The sequence below is a fragment of the Panthera leo genome, chromosome C2 (assembly GCF_018350215.1).
Source record: "Panthera leo isolate Ple1 chromosome C2, P.leo_Ple1_pat1.1, whole genome shotgun sequence".
In the NCBI taxonomy this organism is placed as follows: Eukaryota; Metazoa; Chordata; class Mammalia; order Carnivora; family Felidae; genus Panthera; species Panthera leo.
This window is the reverse complement of record NC_056687.1, coordinates 114,833,794-114,852,314: the sequence shown is the minus strand read 5'-3', so window position 1 is coordinate 114,852,314 and position 18,521 is coordinate 114,833,794. Positions and strand designations below refer to the sequence as shown.

Sequence of the window (18,521 nt, the reverse complement as noted above, 5' to 3'; positions counted from 1 at the left end):
AACCTATTAGCTTCAACACTTCCTATCCCCTTTCTCTGCTTTAGTTTTTTTCCATAAAATTTAATTTTTTTTAATTGTCTGTTTCCTGCCATTAAAATATAAACTCATTGAGGGTAAAGACTTTTGTCTATTTTATTATGTTGTATCTCAAAATGTATTACACAGGCACTTAATAAATTCTGATTGAAAGAATGAGTATGAATGAAATTTCAATCACCACTGCAAAATTCTGATATCTGAAATCACTTACTTAGTTAGAATAATCTTTTTCAAACTAATTCCTGTTAAACCTGCTTCGTATTTCAATGAAGTTCTCGTATCTTGAAGATTCGCCTATTTTCTCAGCCCTCTTTTGCCTTTACTTGTCTCCTACTCATTCTGGTTCCATAAGCACTACCATCAAACATGTTCTTGCTTGGACTAGAATTTCTCACCTTCTACCAATCCCCAATCCCTTTATAATCTACGTCATCAGCTCCTATTCCCCAGATTTCACACGTTGTTGGAAAGTCCCAGATTTCACGTGTTGTTGGAAAGTCTACATATATTCAATACTACATGAAGCCTGTATCCCACTCTAAGAACTTTAACAACTTTTTATAATGGCTGCAAATCCAGCTATCTTCAACTTCCCACCACCTTTCTCTGTAGATACCCTTTGTCTCATATTTCACTGACTGCACTCTTTACCCCCCACTAGGCTTCATTTTTATCCACCAATCTGCTTTATTCTCTTTTCTATGTGTAGTCTCTTCTATGCTTTCTTTTCTCAAGGCAGATTTTTCAAATAAAATGCAAAACATTGACAGAGCAACCAACCAGCAATCCTATGTACCAGTCTCACTTTCTTCTTCCGTTTACAAACTTCATGAAAGTGGTCTACCCCTACCTACAGCTGCTACTTCTTTGCAATTCCCTTACACCTACAATTTGGTACACACCTCACTATTCTGGTGAACCTATGTTAAGATTTTACACCAATAACTCCTGAATCACCATTTAAATGGCTTTTCTAAGTCTCCATACTATCTGACACTCCTAACCATTCCCTCTTTCTCCAACAGTTTTCTTTACTTTTCTTCATAATTCTGCCCTTGATAGAATCTTCTACATAAACTTCTCTTTATTTTCCTACTTCTTTTTTTTTTTTTCAACGTTTTTTTTTTTTTTTTTTTTTTTTTTATTTTTGGGACAGAGAGAGACAGAGCATGAAGGGGGGAGGGGCAGAGAGAGAGGGAGACACAGAATCGGAAACAGGCTCCAGGCTCCGAGCCATCAGCCCAGAGCCTGACGCGGGGCTCGAACTCACGGACCGCGAGATCGTGACCTGGCTGAAGTCGGACGCTTAACCGACTGCGCCACCCAGGCGCCCCTATTTTCCTACTTCTTAAATGTGGACATTCCCCAAAGTTTTGGTCCTTAAATAGGTTTTTTATCTCTCTCTGTCTCTGTCTCTCTCTCTATATATATACTTCCCTCAATGTTTTTATCTACTCCCATGATAGAGAGCCAGGAATAGAACAAACAAGGTCTAACTAGCCATTCATAATTCATCATTTCATTTTTTTTCCTAACTTAAGGAATTACTTACCTGGTAAGTTGTAATACAATTTCATTTACTTCCAACTACAAATTCATGAAAAACAATTTAAATAAAGAAGCATATTATCTTTCAGTATACTTCAGACTTTACTGCTGACATTTCTAAAAAATACTATTCAGTTAAATAGGAAAGAAAATAAAAATTATTTTCTAAAATGGCTTTCTTTTTTCCATACCTTCCAATAGTAGCTCTGCCTTCATTTTTTACAGACTGATAAATTTTTCTCTCTTCATCTGAAAGTGTAATGTGCTGAATAAATACTTTACGTTCTGGTAACTCCAAAACAGGTTTTCCTTTAATTTTGCTGGTCTTTGTTCTTCTAAGAGTAATATTTTTAATTAGGGATTGTAAACGCCTAGTCAAAATAAAACAAATAATTACATAACTTTTCATTTCTGTGTAAGCTGACTTAACAACAAAAAAAGTATTTTAATATATTACTGTTTTATAACCTAGTAAGTTTTTTAAAAATCCCTTATTTGGAGTTTTATCCAATATGATATCATAAGAAATATATTCTACAAATATAAAATTGTAGCAACGATGCACTGATTGCCCTCAACTCAATACTTGTCACAGTCTAATCTTCTATCTTGCCTTTATTTTTCTTAACTTCTCCCCATTTTTGTTCTAATCACTAACTTTTTTACTTATTTCTGTTAACTACATCACTCAATATTCAACACTCAAATTCTTAAGTACCTACAGTAATTGCAAGGCATTATACAAATTTCATAAACTCCAAATGAGAAAACATCTTACTTTCAAAAATATTTTTTCAGTAATATGAAAATCACAGTACAAAATAAGTAATTTTTACAAAGTAAAAAATTTAAAAAAATTTAAAATTGCCAAAAAAATTAAAACACAATGTGACAATTCAGAAGAAGGGAGAAATGCCTTCTAGGTTCTACAACCTTTATACTCCCTTCTCATTATCAGAAAAAAAGGAGGCACATCAATTCTTTAAGGGAAAGTTTTTCCTAACACTGAAATATAAATAAAATTTCTTAAATTATAATTTACATAGTTGGTTCTGAAAAGCAAGCAGACAGTACTACAAACTAGGTTGGTGGCTTCTGAACCTTTTTCCCTATAACCACAGTAAGAAACACATACCATCCAGCAAAAATTATTATATAAACACACATACACATATAACAGAAACATCTCACAAAAACAATACTTACTATGTGTGATATGCTCTATTTTCTTAAACCTTCTATTCTACTTCACTTTGTTTTATAAGGCTAGCTGCCATCTTTATAATGATTTCACAACCTGCTAATGGATCCCAAACGCTGAAAACCACTGCTCTAGCCAAAAACCTTAAACCACATTATTAGAGGAGTACCCTGTGAAATGGCTATCACCAAGTTGAATTTTATTTATGTCTCCATGAGAAATAGCTTTCTCTCTTATTGATGCGAGTGTATATCCTACCATTCGATTACCACTATATAAAGTTATACAAGGTAAGTTATGAAAATTTAGTGCATACTGGATGTTCAGAGCATATAGTTTTTCCTGCCACTGTTTAACCAACTAATGGTGGTTTCAGGGGTAACAGCAACACACAAAGACCATAAAGCTCTGCCTTTCCTTTTAGTTAGACTAATATCAAAGAAAGGAAAAGCTTGTTTTAGTGGTAGTTAGAAATCTTTGTCTTCCCAGCCAACAATCATTAGGTTCTGAGAGCCAAAGGCATGAAGCTATAAATGCTTTTGGGAGAAGAAAGCCAACAGTGAAGTTAAAATAGTATTCAAAGTGGCAATTGGTTCAAGCTGCTTACAGTTATTTGTTGCTAATATTAATCCGTTTTCATGAAATTACTTACCTAAGTCCCCCTTCATCTCCCATTGTGACAGGACGCTGTATTGTTCTATGCCACCATTCTCTATCAAGAAATGGCTTAAGTTTTAAAAAGGAAAGAAGAGACCACAAATCCTTCAAAGAATTCTGAATCGGAGTACCTAAAAATAACAGAAAACTGTTGTAACTCCACAACCAGAATATCCATTCAGAATATCCATCTGACCCAATCAGAGAAAACAACAGTTGAAAATAGGCATTCTGTACTAGGCACACCCTCTATCAAGCTGTAACTATAATCCTTTGTTAAATACATACACAATCTCAAAATACAGTTTTGCTCTAATTTTTAGCTCTTACTTGCCATACTAATAAAGAAAAAAACCACAGCCCAGTGAATTCAACTTTCTCCTTATCCAAGAACATGTATTTATTTGATTTTAAACCAGCAGTACTAACAAGAAGGAAAAAATGACTTTGAGTTTATATCTTCTTCCCCATTTTCTAGTACAGGCGTCACAAGTAGCACACAAGCTTGGCTTCAAGATGAGAAATAGGGAAATCAAGATTCTGATTGAGAATTAAAGTGTCTAATCAATCTCCAAGGTTCAAAAAGAAATCTAGTGATTGTTCCATTATATTATTCAATGTTGCCATAGCATGGGGAACTGTGAAGAACAAGTCAAAATATTTTATTAAATGACCTCAATGATTAATTACAGAACAAACTTTTTATATTCACATAAAACTTACAAGTTACCTAACTCACTTAATGATACATATTTGAGAATTTTTTAAATATAACCTTTTTACCTGTTAATACCCATCTTCTCTCTGCTTCTAAATCAAGTACAGCTTTTGTCTGCTGAGCATTTGGATTTCTTATCGCATGTCCTTCATCCAGGATCACTCTTAGCCACCTTATGCTATGTAATGGACTATCACCTTTAGTCTGAAATAAATGTTTCATGTGAATTAAAAACACAGGGAAGTAAAACAGTATTTCACGTAATTTGGTAAATACACATTGCTACTATTTTTTAGCATCAATGCTTACTATGTGGTAGATACTGCTTTAAGCAGTACACACGTTAAGTTACTGAATGCTCGGGGTGCCTGGGTGGCTCAGTTGGTTAAGTGTCTAACTTCAGTGCAGGTCATGATCTCACCACTCTTGAGTTTGAGCCCAGTGTCGGGCTCTGTGCTGACCGCTCAGAGCCTGGAGTCTGCTTCCAATTCTGTGTCCCCTCTCTCTCTGCCCCTCTACTCACACTGTCTCTTTCTCTCAAAAATAAACATTAAAAACAATTTTTTTAATTGCTGAATGCTCAAAAGCTTACAAAATATTATTGTTACTCCTATTTTACAGATGAGAAAACTGAAGCACCAAGGTGTGAAGTACGTATGTTACTCAAAGTACTACAGCTAGGAAATAGCAGAGCTAGCATTCAAACCTAGGTAGTCTAGCTCTCTACTGCGACTTTGGTTCAATACACTGAGCTAATTTCACCTCAGATTAAAACTGTAATGATAGAAAAATTTTCAGTAGTAAGAATTATTGAATTTAACATAATTAGTTTCTTTTATGTAATAGTTAACGTTCTTACCAGAAGACCAAAATTTTGACAATAAGGTATTTTGAAAAACATTTTAATGACTGGAATAGGCAAACAAACAAAAATTAAACTTTTAAATGAATCAGGAAACTCATAAATTTCAGCTATTAAAAAAAAGTTTATTTTTAAACTGAGATAATTAAATCATTGTGATAGAAAATAATATTCTAGAATACAAGAAAAAATAGAATTCACTTACAAACTGCTATCTAAACTTAGTTACAATTCTAATGTAAAACTGTAGCTTTAAGTGTTCTAAATGGAAAATATTCATAATTAGCTGAAGAAAGCTGAACTTTTTTTGCAGAGTATTAAGAAACAATCTCCTATTTACTTCCTACATATTCTTAAGTATTTAGAAAAAAAGAGCACAAAGTCTGATTTTTAGAACACTTTAGAAACCTGAAGTGTATTTCTCAAATTCAACTTCTGAAATAGGAGTCTCAGCATACTTACTCCATAGTCATGAGTTAAAATGTTGTATGTAGTCAAAACAATATCTTGTTTTGAAAGCAAGGTTGGGTCTCTTATACGGTCAGGACCATAATAAACATAAAAATTCAAGTGCACATCTGATTTTATATGTTGTCCAAATTGATCCTAGAAGAAAATTAGAAATATTTTAAATAGTAAGCAGATTAGTGTCAGGTATAATATAAAAAAGTATTGTCCTGGCAGTAGTATCACAAATCAAACTATTAAAATTGCATAAAATCAAGTTTCCTGCTATCTAAACTAAAATAACAACCATGATAATAACAACACTAATTATTATTGTATTGTCAGGAAAACTGACATATATGCCATAATAATACACTATATAAATTTTGCCTGGCCCTACCAATGAGCAGCCACTTCATTTTTAGAAGGAAAAACAACCAAGTCTTTTAAACAGTAATTAATTTTTTAAAAATTTAGTATTAATAGAAAGGCTCTACTGCTCCCAGGAAGTAAACCTGATAATATCAAAATTAAACAGCAAAAGAACAACAAATATTTTCAAGAATGTAGGCAGAGATTCAAGCTCAGTATCTACTTTTATTCATTTATCACAGGCCTACTATCGGTCAGATTATCAACCAGAAGGGTGGTATAGCTAAAAAGAAAAATAAGACCTAGTCCCTGCCCTCTCTGAGGACATAATCAATTTAAAGCACTTGACTTTTTTTTAAATCATGAAAACAATAGGTCTGAGAGACTGAGCAGGAAAAAAAAAATCATGATTAGATTGGGGGAAAAAAGGACACCAGAGAAACAAAGCTCTCATTCTTAGGTAGGAGATGATAAACCCCTAAACCAGAATGTCAGAAGTAAGAAGAGAATAAAAAGGACAGGTATGAAAGAAAAATACCAAAAAAAAGAGACTGATGGGACTTGAGGACTCATAAATATGGGATATGAAAAAAACAAAGAACAAAAAAAGCCCTTAATACTTAAAGTGAGTGCCTAGAACTGTGTGATAAAGATATAAGTTTAAAAAAAGAAGGGGAAAGTAGGTATAAAAATGAGAAAAAGATAGTATTACTATTTTAGACATTTAAAATTTTTGGCCACTACAGAATGTCTGACTAGAAATGTATACTACAAATATTTAAATATTGGCCTGTAATACAATGTAGAGATGGACTTTATAAAGTTATCAGCAGACAGTACACGAAGCTTAGGAATGAGTAAGATATTCTAAGAACATGTATAATGAGAAAAGAAGGTTAGGAGAAGAGCCTACAAAATGATAGTATTTAAACAGTCGGCCTCTATTTCTACTAGGACAGGATTTAAAATATTCCAGCAAAGAAAAAAACAAAGCAAATGTGGCAAACTTTTGAAATTCTTGAATCTTGTTTAAGTAAATGCAGATTTGCTTAAAAAATTTTCTAATATTTCAAAAAAGATACTGTGCTTGTTAAGCAGGGGGGAAAGGCAGACTAAATAGAAACCATGGGAGAAAAGTAGTGGTCAGAAACCTGGGGGAGCAACAAAATTGGACAGGGTGGGGAGGGGAAAAGTATTAAAATTTCAAGAAGGAATACAAGGTAGATTTTTTTAGCTTGTAATTTATGTTCATTCCCTCTCTCTGAAAAAGGTTTAGGGGCACCTGGGTGGTTCAGTTGGTTAAGCATCTGACTCGATTTTGGCTCAGGTCATGCATGATCTTATGGTTTTGAGTTTGAGCCCCACGTCAGGCTCACTGCACGGAGCCTACAGATGTCTTACAAAATAAAACATAACAAAATGCTGTAAAAAGAAAAAGCGCAGAAGTAAAGAAAAAGGGAACTCAGCGGACACGGCAACAATGAGGTCACTGAAGGCCTTCATAGTTACTATAGAGGGTGAGAGCAAAAACCAGACTACTATGAGCTGAAGAGAGAATGATACCTGAAATAGTGAAGGAATAAATATTAAGAAAAGAGGATAAAACATGAAAGACTTAAGGTGAAAATGCAGAGAATTTTATTAAGAAAACCGGTGGAAAAGGAAAAGAGAAAGAATCCAATAGAAAACTGAATCAATGGGCTGCTTTGAAATGGAAAAAAAAAAACGTATTTGTGAAAGGACTAGAACTGAAATAGAAAAAAATTAACTTTCCTGGAAAAAGAGAGTTACAGTATTGAGTTTCTAGTCACTGTGCTAAGTGCTGTATATGAATAAAATAGATACTATTTTGTTTTCCATTGGGAGGAGAAGTAACTTGTCCAAGTATTCAGAATAAATATGTGGTGGAAGTGTGATGGTCTCTTACAGCTTTAACTGTATTCCTTCCCAGATCTGAAGACAACAAAAGGATGATAAGGTAGTTCTAGCCTACTCATTAGGGTGCTAGGTCATTTACTTGGGGGTTAGGAAGAATTAGCTTATTGAGAGATTGCAAAATTTTAATCTCAGCCAGGATTCCATATATGCCCAACCAGCTCTCATTCCTTAAAAAATCAGTTTTCTCCATAATCTCAGTAGGCAAGACTTTGCCAAGGTTTCCTTTCTGAAGTTTATATTATAAAAATTTTGCTGTTTTCCAAATATTAAATTATAATGAAATACTGACCAGCCACTTTTAAAAAACATATCCTGAACCCAAGCTCTTAAAGACTCATAGTTCTGTTTATACTTCCTTAATACTTGTAAACCTCACCCTGAAACTGTCATTCTAGTACCTGTGTACTGTCCTTCCCACAATGAACTACATCTCAAAAAAAAGAGGATAGTTTTTTTGGAATTAAAAAAAGAGCAAGAGGGAACTAAACCTCACTCTGGTCTCAAGAGGAAAAATGACACACAAATCAGAAAAAGATGTTAATTTTAAAAATCTATATCTATATATATACACCAAAAACTTATAATAAAAAGAACCAAAGAAGGCACAAGTACATAAAAGTCAAGAAGAAAATAAAGAGGCACAGAATTGACAATTAGACAATAACTACTAATCTTTTCCAAATCAAGTTAGAGAACAAGTGGCAGAAGCCAGATTATAGGCTAAGAAGTAAAAGCACAAAGTGGAAATTAAACCCCAAAAGGTACGACAGAGAAGGAAAGGATAAGAGCAGCAACTTAAAGGTGAGAAATAATCAAGAGGAAGTAGTTAAAAATGAAAAAGATCTGAGTATGTGTCAAGAAAAAGCCACTGGGAAGAGACTAAATAACCAGGGAAAGAGAAAAATAACAGATAAAATGCAAAGGTGGAAAGAGATGGAATCCAATGCCTAGACTAAGATAATGGTCTTACAAAGAGTGGGACCTCTTCCACCTCTGAGATTAGAGGAGAAAAGGCCAGGAGAGATGCAAATAACCTTTGACATGGCAAGAACAGAAGTTCACATCCAGTGGTCCTTATGTTCACAATGCTTCCTATAGTCATTATTTCATTATAACATGCAGCTTGAAGCTCAAACTGGAAAGGAAACACAACCAAGCTGTTCCTTATACATAACACAGAAAGAGGTTCTATTCTAATGTAATGTTCTAGAATAGAATTCAATCTGGAAGAAAAAAAATTTTCTGGTAGTCGTAAAAGCATAGGCTCTAGAATTAGAATGTTGGAGATTATATCTTAGCTCTATCATTTATTAGCTGGATGATCTTAGGCAAGTTCCTGAATTTCTCTGTGTTTCAATTTGGTCACCGGGAAAATGAGTATAATAGTTGTGAGGACTAAACGAGAAAGTCTATGAGAAGAGCTTAGGGAATAACGGAGTACATACGAGTTCACTAAATGTTACAAGTTGTTATATAAACAAAAGATATTGCTAGTGTAGTTCTTAGAAAAGAGTTTTCAATAGTTCATAAACATAGTGGAATCTTAAAATTATATACTTTTCCTACCTTGGGGGACAGAAATGGCAGAGGAAGAACTATAAACCAAATCTTATGATAATAATTAATGATGTTTCTTTTACTATAAATCTTCAAAAAAAAGAAGTACTTCAATTCAGCAAATAAAACCCCGAGTCACCTAACAAATTATTTTGACTTAGACATAGAGTGCTGACCAAACATATTTCTCCTAATGAATGACTTTAACAAAATACTTTTCAAGATGAAAACTAAAATACAAATTATGTCACATTTTAAAAGGCTGTGAAGACTTACAATCCAGTTGCTTAACACAGAAAGTGGACAGATGATCAGTGTTGTTCTTGGTCTCTCTTCAACATCAGTTTTCTTTGAACTCTCTACTGCAGATGCTCCTAAAAGAGTGAATCAGTTGAAACAGTCTTCAGCTTTTTTTGCATATATATGAAGTCAATAAAGAGATGGCAATATGTGCTTCTATGAAAAGAGTAATTAGGAAGAATTAAAATGAAGCAGATAGACTTCTGTTTCCAGCCATGATGAAGTAACAGGAACTAGATTTTTACCTTGTCGATTTATTATTTTTTACCTTGTCACTTTAAATAACTACAAATCTAGACACTGATTACTTATGGGAGGTAGAAAACTATGATTGAGAGGGGGCACATGGAAAAAATCTGGAATATTTCCTGATATGTATTTGTTACTCATAGTTATTAAGATAACATTTGTTCTATGCAGTTTTTGGAATCTGTGCTATAGTTAATGTGGTAACCAGACTCCAAGATGGCCCCTAATAATATCCACTTTCTGACTGTCACAACCTCACATGGTACCCTCCCACATTCTATCAGGGATATGGCAAAAATGGTGATACACCACTACTGAGATTAAGTTTCCCCCCCACTGCTCCCACCCCCCTTCTCTGATCACTCCCTTTGGAAGAAGCCAGCTGCCATGCTGCAAGGATACTCGGGCACCCTATAAAAGGACACACTACAATTTTATTTTCCATTCCCTACTGGACAGTACTTATATTATTTCAACATTTTTCTAAAAAACACAATAAAAACTTTTTTTTCAGGTATCCTTTTACATATCTAGGTGATTTATCTATCTTCATTATTTTTGCCCCAATTGCTCATACCATGGTAATTTATACTCCATAGTACCTGGGAGTTCCTGTTGCTGCACAACCTTGCCTATACTTGCACTGTGAGATTTTTAAATGTTTGTAAATATAATGGGTGAGATAGTACCTCTCTGTTCCTTTAATTTGATTTCCTCAATGACTGAATCTGCCTATCTTTCCCCACATTTTTATTGGTTGTGTTTTCTTTCTTTGGAATGTACATTTGTATTCTTAGTGGCTCTTCTACTGGATTGTCTTTTTCCAATGGATTTGTGGAGGTTTTTTTACACATTCTAAATGCTAATCCTTTGTAAGTTACACTTACCAGAAATATCTTCTTCAGTCTTATTTTTTACCTCGTTTATGGTGCACTTTGATGCATGGAAATTTAAAATGTAGTAGAATTTCATCAATTTTTTCCTTATAATTTTTTGTGTCTTATTTTAGAAAACACTGTCTACCACACGATACCACTTCTGTCTCTACTCACTGATTTTTGTTTCTATTCTGCTTTTCTTCCAGAAATATGCTTATTTTGTTTTTTGGGGTTTTTTCACAGCTATGATTTTTTACAGTTTCTCTCTTCTATTATTATGGCTGTGTGCCTGCAAGGAAAAAGAACTTTCTGTGTGTGAACTTAATTCTAACTGAATTCTATCTTAATTCTATCTCAACAGAAAATTCCACATTTCTTAAAATTTCTAAAATTAGGGTTGAGTATTCTACTTGAAATGCCTGTATTTTCCATCCCTTTTTTTTTTTAAGTTTATTTATTTTTGAGAGAGAGAGTGAGCTACGAAGGGAGGGAGGGAGGGAGCACATGTGCACACAAGCAGGGGAAGAGCAGAAGAAAGGGAGAGACAGAAAATCCCAAGCAAGCTCCACGTTCAGTGTGGAGCCCAACAGGGGGCTTGATCCCATGATTGTGAGATCGTGACCTGAGCTGATGAAGCCATCCAGGCACCCCTATTTTCCATTCCTGTCTGATTCTTAGACCAACATCATTCTGTGATGCGTCAAATAACCTCTTTAACAGGTCCCTTTCATCATTCTTTACTATCCACCTTTATTTTATTCACAGTGCTTATTATTTAAAGTTCTGTGTTCAATTATTTATGTTTCCCCACCATTAGACATAAGCTATGAAACAGACTTTTATCTGGTATATCCCCAAAATGTAAAACAGAGGAGACTAAGGGACAGAAATATAGTAACTCATCCCAGATCTCCTTAACCCTAGAGATCAATCTCTTTGCATCTCAAATATTTAGAGTCTTACAGTGTTTTCCTATGAATTACAAAATATAAAATTATAATAAAGGTCACTAACATTCATAAGTGAAAAATTCTACTCATACTAAGAACTGAATATTACAATTTAAAGAATTCATATTAAATTAGGTTTTAAAGGGCCATCAAGGGGCACCTGGGTGGCTCAGTCAGTTAAGCATCCAACTCTTGATATTGGCTCACGTCATGATGTCACAGTTTGGTCCATGAGATCAAGCCCCACATAGGGCTCCTGACACAGCAAAGTCCACTTAGGATGCCATTGCTCCCTCTCTCTGCCCCTTCCCTGCACATGTGTGCTCTCTCAAAATAAATAAACACTAATATATATTTTAATGAAAAAAATAAATAGCCATCAATTGCTCTAGGCCTTCAGTAGAAGAAAATATTTCTGCTACTAAGATAAGTAAAGGATCTCTTTTCCATCATATTTCTGACCTAACTAAAATAAACAGAATTAACAAAAGAAAAGGTATTAGAAGGAAAACACATAAACATGCACTTCCAAGAACAACAGGATTCTGTACCTTTTTCTTTAAAAAAAATTTTCTTTTAATGTTTACTTTTGAGAGAGACAGAGTGTGAGTGGGGAAGGGGCAGAGAGAGGGAGACACAGAATCTGAAACAGGCTCCAGGCTCTGAGCTGTTAGCACAGAGCCCAATGCGGGGCTCGAAGTTGGGAATGGAGAGATCATGACCTAGACTGAAGTCAGATGCTTAACTGACTGGGCCACCCAGGCACCCCATTCTTTTCTTTACTTTTTAAACTTCTTGTACCATGTTAAAATTGTTTTGCAGTGAAAAAAACGAAAGCTAAAAAACCGTAAGATTTACTGACCTTTTTTCAACATTCTCCTTTTTGTTGCAGGGGTAGATGAAATAAGTGCACATGCAAATTCTGCATCTTCTTTAACCTTAGAAGATCCTGCTGAAATAACCACAGAATCATTAAGATACTAGAAAACGAACTCTCCCCTGTGCTTATATCTCTGTATCTTAAGAGCTTATACTACTAAATAAAAACAAAATATCTGGTGACCTGACACTAAAAAGAATCATTCTAACTCAGAGAAGGAATATGTAGTCACTTATCATAAAGTGTTACTTCTCTTGAGAAGAGATGTGAAAGTAGGAGCAGCCATATGCAAAGTGAATCAGCTTCCAGGTGGAAGAATACTTTCAAGGAAACAGGTGTTTGACTTCTAATGATGAAGCTGCCAAATTTTCAGATCAGTTAGTGGTAACGAGTTATTTTCCAAATGCAATACACTTTCTCAACTAATTAGGAATATAATATGATCTGATTTACAAGAAAAGAAAAATAAAGAGTTATGTTTTAAAGTAACATACAAAAGTAATGATACTGGTTATTTTTACATCTGTATGACAATACGAACAATTATTACCCAGAAGATGCTCCCACCCAACTTTTGTAATTATAATTTATATATATACAAATAAAGTTTTATTGAAGTAATTTTATAAGTGGTAAAAATTACTGTGTTTAAAGTTAGTTTAAATATTTCTCTTAGATTTTAATTTGAAACTAATCTTTCACTTTACCTCATTCATTTACCACCCTTGATAAGTTCCATGGAATAGTTCAAATGTGAACAGGAGTCTAAAGAGGGGCGCCTGAGTGATTTAGTCAGTTAAGTGTCTGATTTCAGCTCAGGTCATGATCTCACGGTTCGTGGGTTATGCCCCACATCGGACTCTGTGCTGACAGCTCAGAGACTGGAGCCTGTTTCACATTCTGTGTCTCCCTCTCTCTCTGCCCCTCCCCTGCTCGTGCTCTGTCTCTCTGTCTCTCAAAAATAAATAAACATTAGAAAAAAATAAGTTAAAAAAAAGATCTGCTACTAAAGAATTCTAAGCTAGAGAGATACAAACCTATGGAGTTTTACTTTAATAATCTTTAAGAGTAGATTATGGATACTGAGATGTATATACATACCTTTTACTCTTTTAGTCTCAGACTGTGAATTTTTCAGTTTGCCTACAACAAAACCAAATATAAAAATAGTCACAGTAGGAAATCAGAATAAAGGACACATTATCAAATCAAATCCATTTCACATTACCTTTCATTTTCTGTGGCAATTCATTTGTTTCAATTTCTTCTGAATCACTGCTTTCAACATACTGGACAACAGTTTTTCTTCTAAAATAAAGTGTACACAAATTTTTTATCAAACCACAATAAAATGAGATATGAAAACATAAGTTTTAATAAAAGCAGTATAATGCTTCCTATTATTTGTTTTAATTCAAGGAAATTTGACAAATGAAAGTAAAATTTCCTAAAAAGCATTTTGCTTTCATAGCCAGATACATTTATATACAAAATGCAGTACCACTATTATTAAATTTGAAAAAGAAAACCATCCTAAAATAATCATTTTAATATTGAATTTAATATTCAGTAATTCAAACGAAACACCTATATAAAACTAGAACTAAGAATAACTCTTATCAAAGAAAATAATTCCAATATAATAAAATGAGCAGCTAAGAGAAAAATGTAATTCTTTCACAATGAAAAATTTTATGTATTTTGTGTAGAAAGTACATTACAGTGATTAAGTTGCTAAAAATAATGGCCTCTGGAGTCAGACTGCCTGTATTCAAATCCCATTCAGCTACTTATTTGCTATGTGACTTTATGCAAGTTACTTAATATTCATCTATGCTTTAATTTCCTCATTTGGAAAATACGAGCAAAAATACAATTCACTTCATAGGATAAAATGTGTTACTATATGCAAAGCCCCTAAAATAGTGCCTGTTGCACAGTAACATACACGTATAAATTATCATATGTATTGGTTATTAGTTTCTCCCATGTCCTCTTTATTTTTATTTCCATGTCCTTTAATCTTATCTGGTCAACCTAATAGTGCTACTCTCAGGCTCATCATGGTCAGCTCAGAATTGTAAGATTTGAGATCCAGATGAGAAACTGAGGTGCCCTGGTTTTGTGCTCAGTTTAAGACAGGTATTAATGAAGAAAATAATTAAAAGCCCCAGTTTTGAGATCCTTATTGGACTAGCTAACAGAGACTCAGATTTGAAATCACATCTGCAGATATTAATGGTAGAAAATACAGTACAAATAAAAGTCATTTAGACCTATTTCAGAGGGTAAATGAAATTTATAAAGTTAACAGATTCAAGTTAACATCAGAGGAGCATTATGCGCTTTATTCAAATTCTCCCTCTAGTCTACATTAACACAATAGTCTCCATAAATAACTTCATCATATTTTATTTCTACTAAAGGTGAAGAGAGAAAGAACTGAGATGAACAGAGTGTTTCTACCAAGTCATCTAATAAATAGCTGTCAGTTTTTATCTCCTGAAAATAATAGGAAAACTCTTCCAAAGTCAACAAAAACAAAAAACTCGGAAGCTAGATCTTAGTTCCTATGTAAAAGAACAGGAAAGAAAGTGGTAGAAAGGTTAAGTGATTATTAGAAACTATCAATTCACTTCTTTTATAGATTAGTATTGCTTTTCTTCACCTATAAAATAGGAACACCCAACCTGCCTAAGTAACAGTGATTTGGTAGTTTCAAATAACAGAATGAATTTGAAAGAACTATATAACTGAGATATAATGGTCTTATCTCTCTCCTATATATAAGAAAATGGAGAAAGAGTTTAAACAAATATTACATACAATCAAACCATAACAAAATTTACCTTTTGGGGCGGGAGCTAGACAATTCTGACTTGGGATATTTATTCTTTCCCTTGACATCTGAAATACTGGGTTCTCCACTACATCTAGATCCTTTCATTTCAAAGAAAAGGACAAATATACAGAGTATTAGTAAACTGTCTTGACTGAGTATCCTTAAAACTTTGGTTTTCCAACTCAATAGTTCAACTTTCTTAGTATCTTCATTCCTTTTCTTTCAATCAGCCAGCTATTCTCTCTACTAGTTTTTAAGTATAGTATATTCTCACTAAAAAATACCTTCAATTTCTTGTACCCAGTCTTTCCCCTGTAGTCATCCAGCCAATTCCCAAACTGGCTGGCTGAATTTCCTGCTGTACACCAAGGCAGCTAAGAGCTGCTGGAAAAAAATGAACAATAAATAGGTGGCATTACAAGTTTACATTTTCAAATCTCACCTGCTGCCTGTGTCACTTAGCAACTCTTTTATGTATCACTCAGCCTCCCTACCCACTCACCACAGTGGTATATACTGGACCCTTTGCCTAGATTCTTCACTCCCTTGACTCCTAGATGATGACCTACTTCACCTTCAAAGAAAACTGAATACCATTTTCTATAATCCCAATTTTCCTACCTTTTTAAAATTCCCTCAATTAAATATTTCCCATCAACCTTACTTTCTTTCCTTCTAACGTTAATTCACTTATCTATGCTCTTGGTCTCATTGCCCGCCCCCGCCAAGAGGCCTAAAAATTATTCTCTCCATTTTATCCCACATCTCTTACCCACGGATTTCTTTCATAATGCTCTCCCCTGCAAAAAAAAAAAAAACCCTCAACTCTGCCTTCATTTCCAACGATTTTTCTGTTTCTCCTATTTCAAACTTAGCAAAATACATAATAGCATACAACTGTCATTTCCAATTCTTCACTTACTATTCTATCTGAAAATATTTTCAGTTTTTCTGTTCTAACCAATCTTCAGAAATTAATTTTCCAAAGGCCATTAACAGCTACACCAGCTATTTAACTGCTAAATCCAGAGTTCTCTTTTCATTTATCATCTAACTTCACAATTTGGCTCTAACCTATCTTTCTATTCTTATCTGCTATTATTCATGCATATTACATTATTAACATAAACTACTCTGAGGTCCCAGAACAAAATAGGTTTTATGTTGTTCTTTTGTTTTTACTGCCCTTTCATGAATTTTTTTTCTCAACCAAAAATGTTCTTCCTTAGCTTCTCTGACTGGTATACAACCACCCAATTCCATCATGACCTCCTTGATGAAATTTTTCCTACCAGTTCTCCCGAGATTTTTAGAAAAAAATATCTAAATTTTTTGTATATTACAAAGCCAGAGCTTGAATTACATCATCAAACTGGAAAAATTTAAATCAAATATGGGGTCATGGTTCAAAAGTAAACTTTACCTTTGATTAGTCCATCTGCCTTTTCACTGGTATTTCCTCCAAGTTTCATAGTTTGATCGTTAACATTACACTCCTGGATGAAAAGGCATATTTCTTACAAAGCACTGCTGTCAGTTTTAAATAAACTTAAAAAGCATCCTATTTTATACTGCTTTGCTTTACATAATAAAGTACTTATATTGCTATCCCATTCTGGGGCAATTGGGGGAGATGCATTAAGTGAAGAGGAAAAATAAACCAATTAAAAATTTTTTCACAGCTATCTCAAAAGTGAACACTAGTTGGTCTTTATCTGTTCAAAATACAAATAACAAAACTCAGTTATAAATGGCATATTCATTAATGTAAGAAACACTTGTGAAATGGAATTTACTTTAGAATTAAAAGTAATTCTCAGACTACAAACTTTCAAACCAAGAGTCCCTACTCAGTAAATAACTTATCTTTAATGAGGCCCTCATTGCCATCCTTGTTCTCTGGAACTCCCAGGGGGTAGATGCAATAGTACAGATCCTAGAGTACTAGGATATTCTATTCTATCATATTCTATTGAGGATTTTCTTGCCAGCCCGGACTTTTTCTTTTACCCTTCATGTATATCCCTTTGGTTCAAAATGTATCAATGCAGACATGTGTACAAAAACTTCTATAAAAGTACAATTTTATATCTCTTTGTAAAAATATTTTTAAATGATTCTAATGGGAAGGGTTCCTCCAATCTTTAATTCTTGACTTAATGATTCTGTAGGGAGGAATGACAAATGCCAATTGGTTTGAATTTAATTCTTCCCATTGAAAAAGAGAGGTGATGAAGTCATATTGAATGGAGATTAGAACTGGTGGTCAAGAGTAAAAAGTAATTTCTGCTGAGATTAGGGCAAATAATGGATAGTTTGATTTTAGTTTAAAAAAAATAAAATTTGAAACATCTTATAGAATCCCAGAGTTAAATTTTACTAAAAATGTAGTTGAAAAGATCCATCTCCTTCTAATGGTATGAGTCTAAATATGTTGAAAATCTAAAATATAACAGGTAGAAAAATGTAACTAGAGGAATTATTTTAGATAAATAAGTTTTTATCTTTTTTTTCAGAGCTCAGGGTATTTTTACTTTAACCAATGTCAAATATTTATTAAGACTGCACAGCCATTAAATATTAAATACGATACACTACAATCCAAAATTGTCATTTTTATTATAGCAGTATTACACCATTGTTTTTTTTTCTTACAAGCTAGACAAATGGATTTTTTTTAAGTTTTTATTTAAAATCCAGTTAGTTCACATACAGTGCAATATTAGTTTCAGATGTAGATTTTAGTGATTCATCACTTATATACAACACCCAGTGCAAGAAACTGATGCTAAAAATGCTTCTCATCAAATGTTATACCTAGTCTTCTTCAATAATTAGTACAACCATTTATATTTAACAACATGGAAAAAAGAATCTAGAGATTCATCCACAAATAAATGTGGATGTCCTTTACATTACTGTTTTATATTAAATGATAAAAAAAAAATGTCCTTTATGTTACTGTTTTATATTAAATGATTTTGCTAAGTTTTTTCTTCTGAGAGTTCAAATGTAAACCTACAAAGTCCAGCCTATTAAATCATACTACATTCCAATCTAATGGAACTTAAATCAGTGACATT

At 33.5% G+C, this 18,521-nt stretch overlaps 1 protein-coding gene across 4 annotated transcripts in view; it reads right to left on the bottom strand.

Moving 5' to 3' along the window:
- HLTF (helicase like transcription factor) overlaps positions 1-18,521 on the bottom strand; it is a 97,973-nt gene that overhangs the window by 15,410 nt on the left and 64,042 nt on the right. For 3 of the 4 annotated variants that reach the window (XM_042954684.1, XM_042954688.1, XM_042954685.1), the window contains 10 exons: positions 16,862-16,934; positions 15,446-15,536; positions 13,825-13,904; positions 13,698-13,739; positions 12,579-12,668; positions 9,616-9,713; positions 5,488-5,631; positions 4,229-4,367; positions 3,441-3,576; positions 1,779-1,958 (listed from right to left, as the gene is read on the bottom strand). In XM_042954684.1, coding sequence (XP_042810618.1) covers positions 1,779-1,958; positions 3,441-3,576; positions 4,229-4,367; positions 5,488-5,631; positions 9,616-9,713; positions 12,579-12,668; positions 13,698-13,739; positions 13,825-13,904; positions 15,446-15,536; positions 16,862-16,934 — 1,073 coding nt within the window. The remainder of the gene's footprint in view (positions 1-1,778; positions 1,959-3,440; positions 3,577-4,228; positions 4,368-5,487; positions 5,632-9,615; positions 9,714-12,578; positions 12,669-13,697; positions 13,740-13,824; positions 13,905-15,445; positions 15,537-16,861; positions 16,935-18,521) is intronic. The other variant, XM_042954689.1, reaches the window with a different exon arrangement.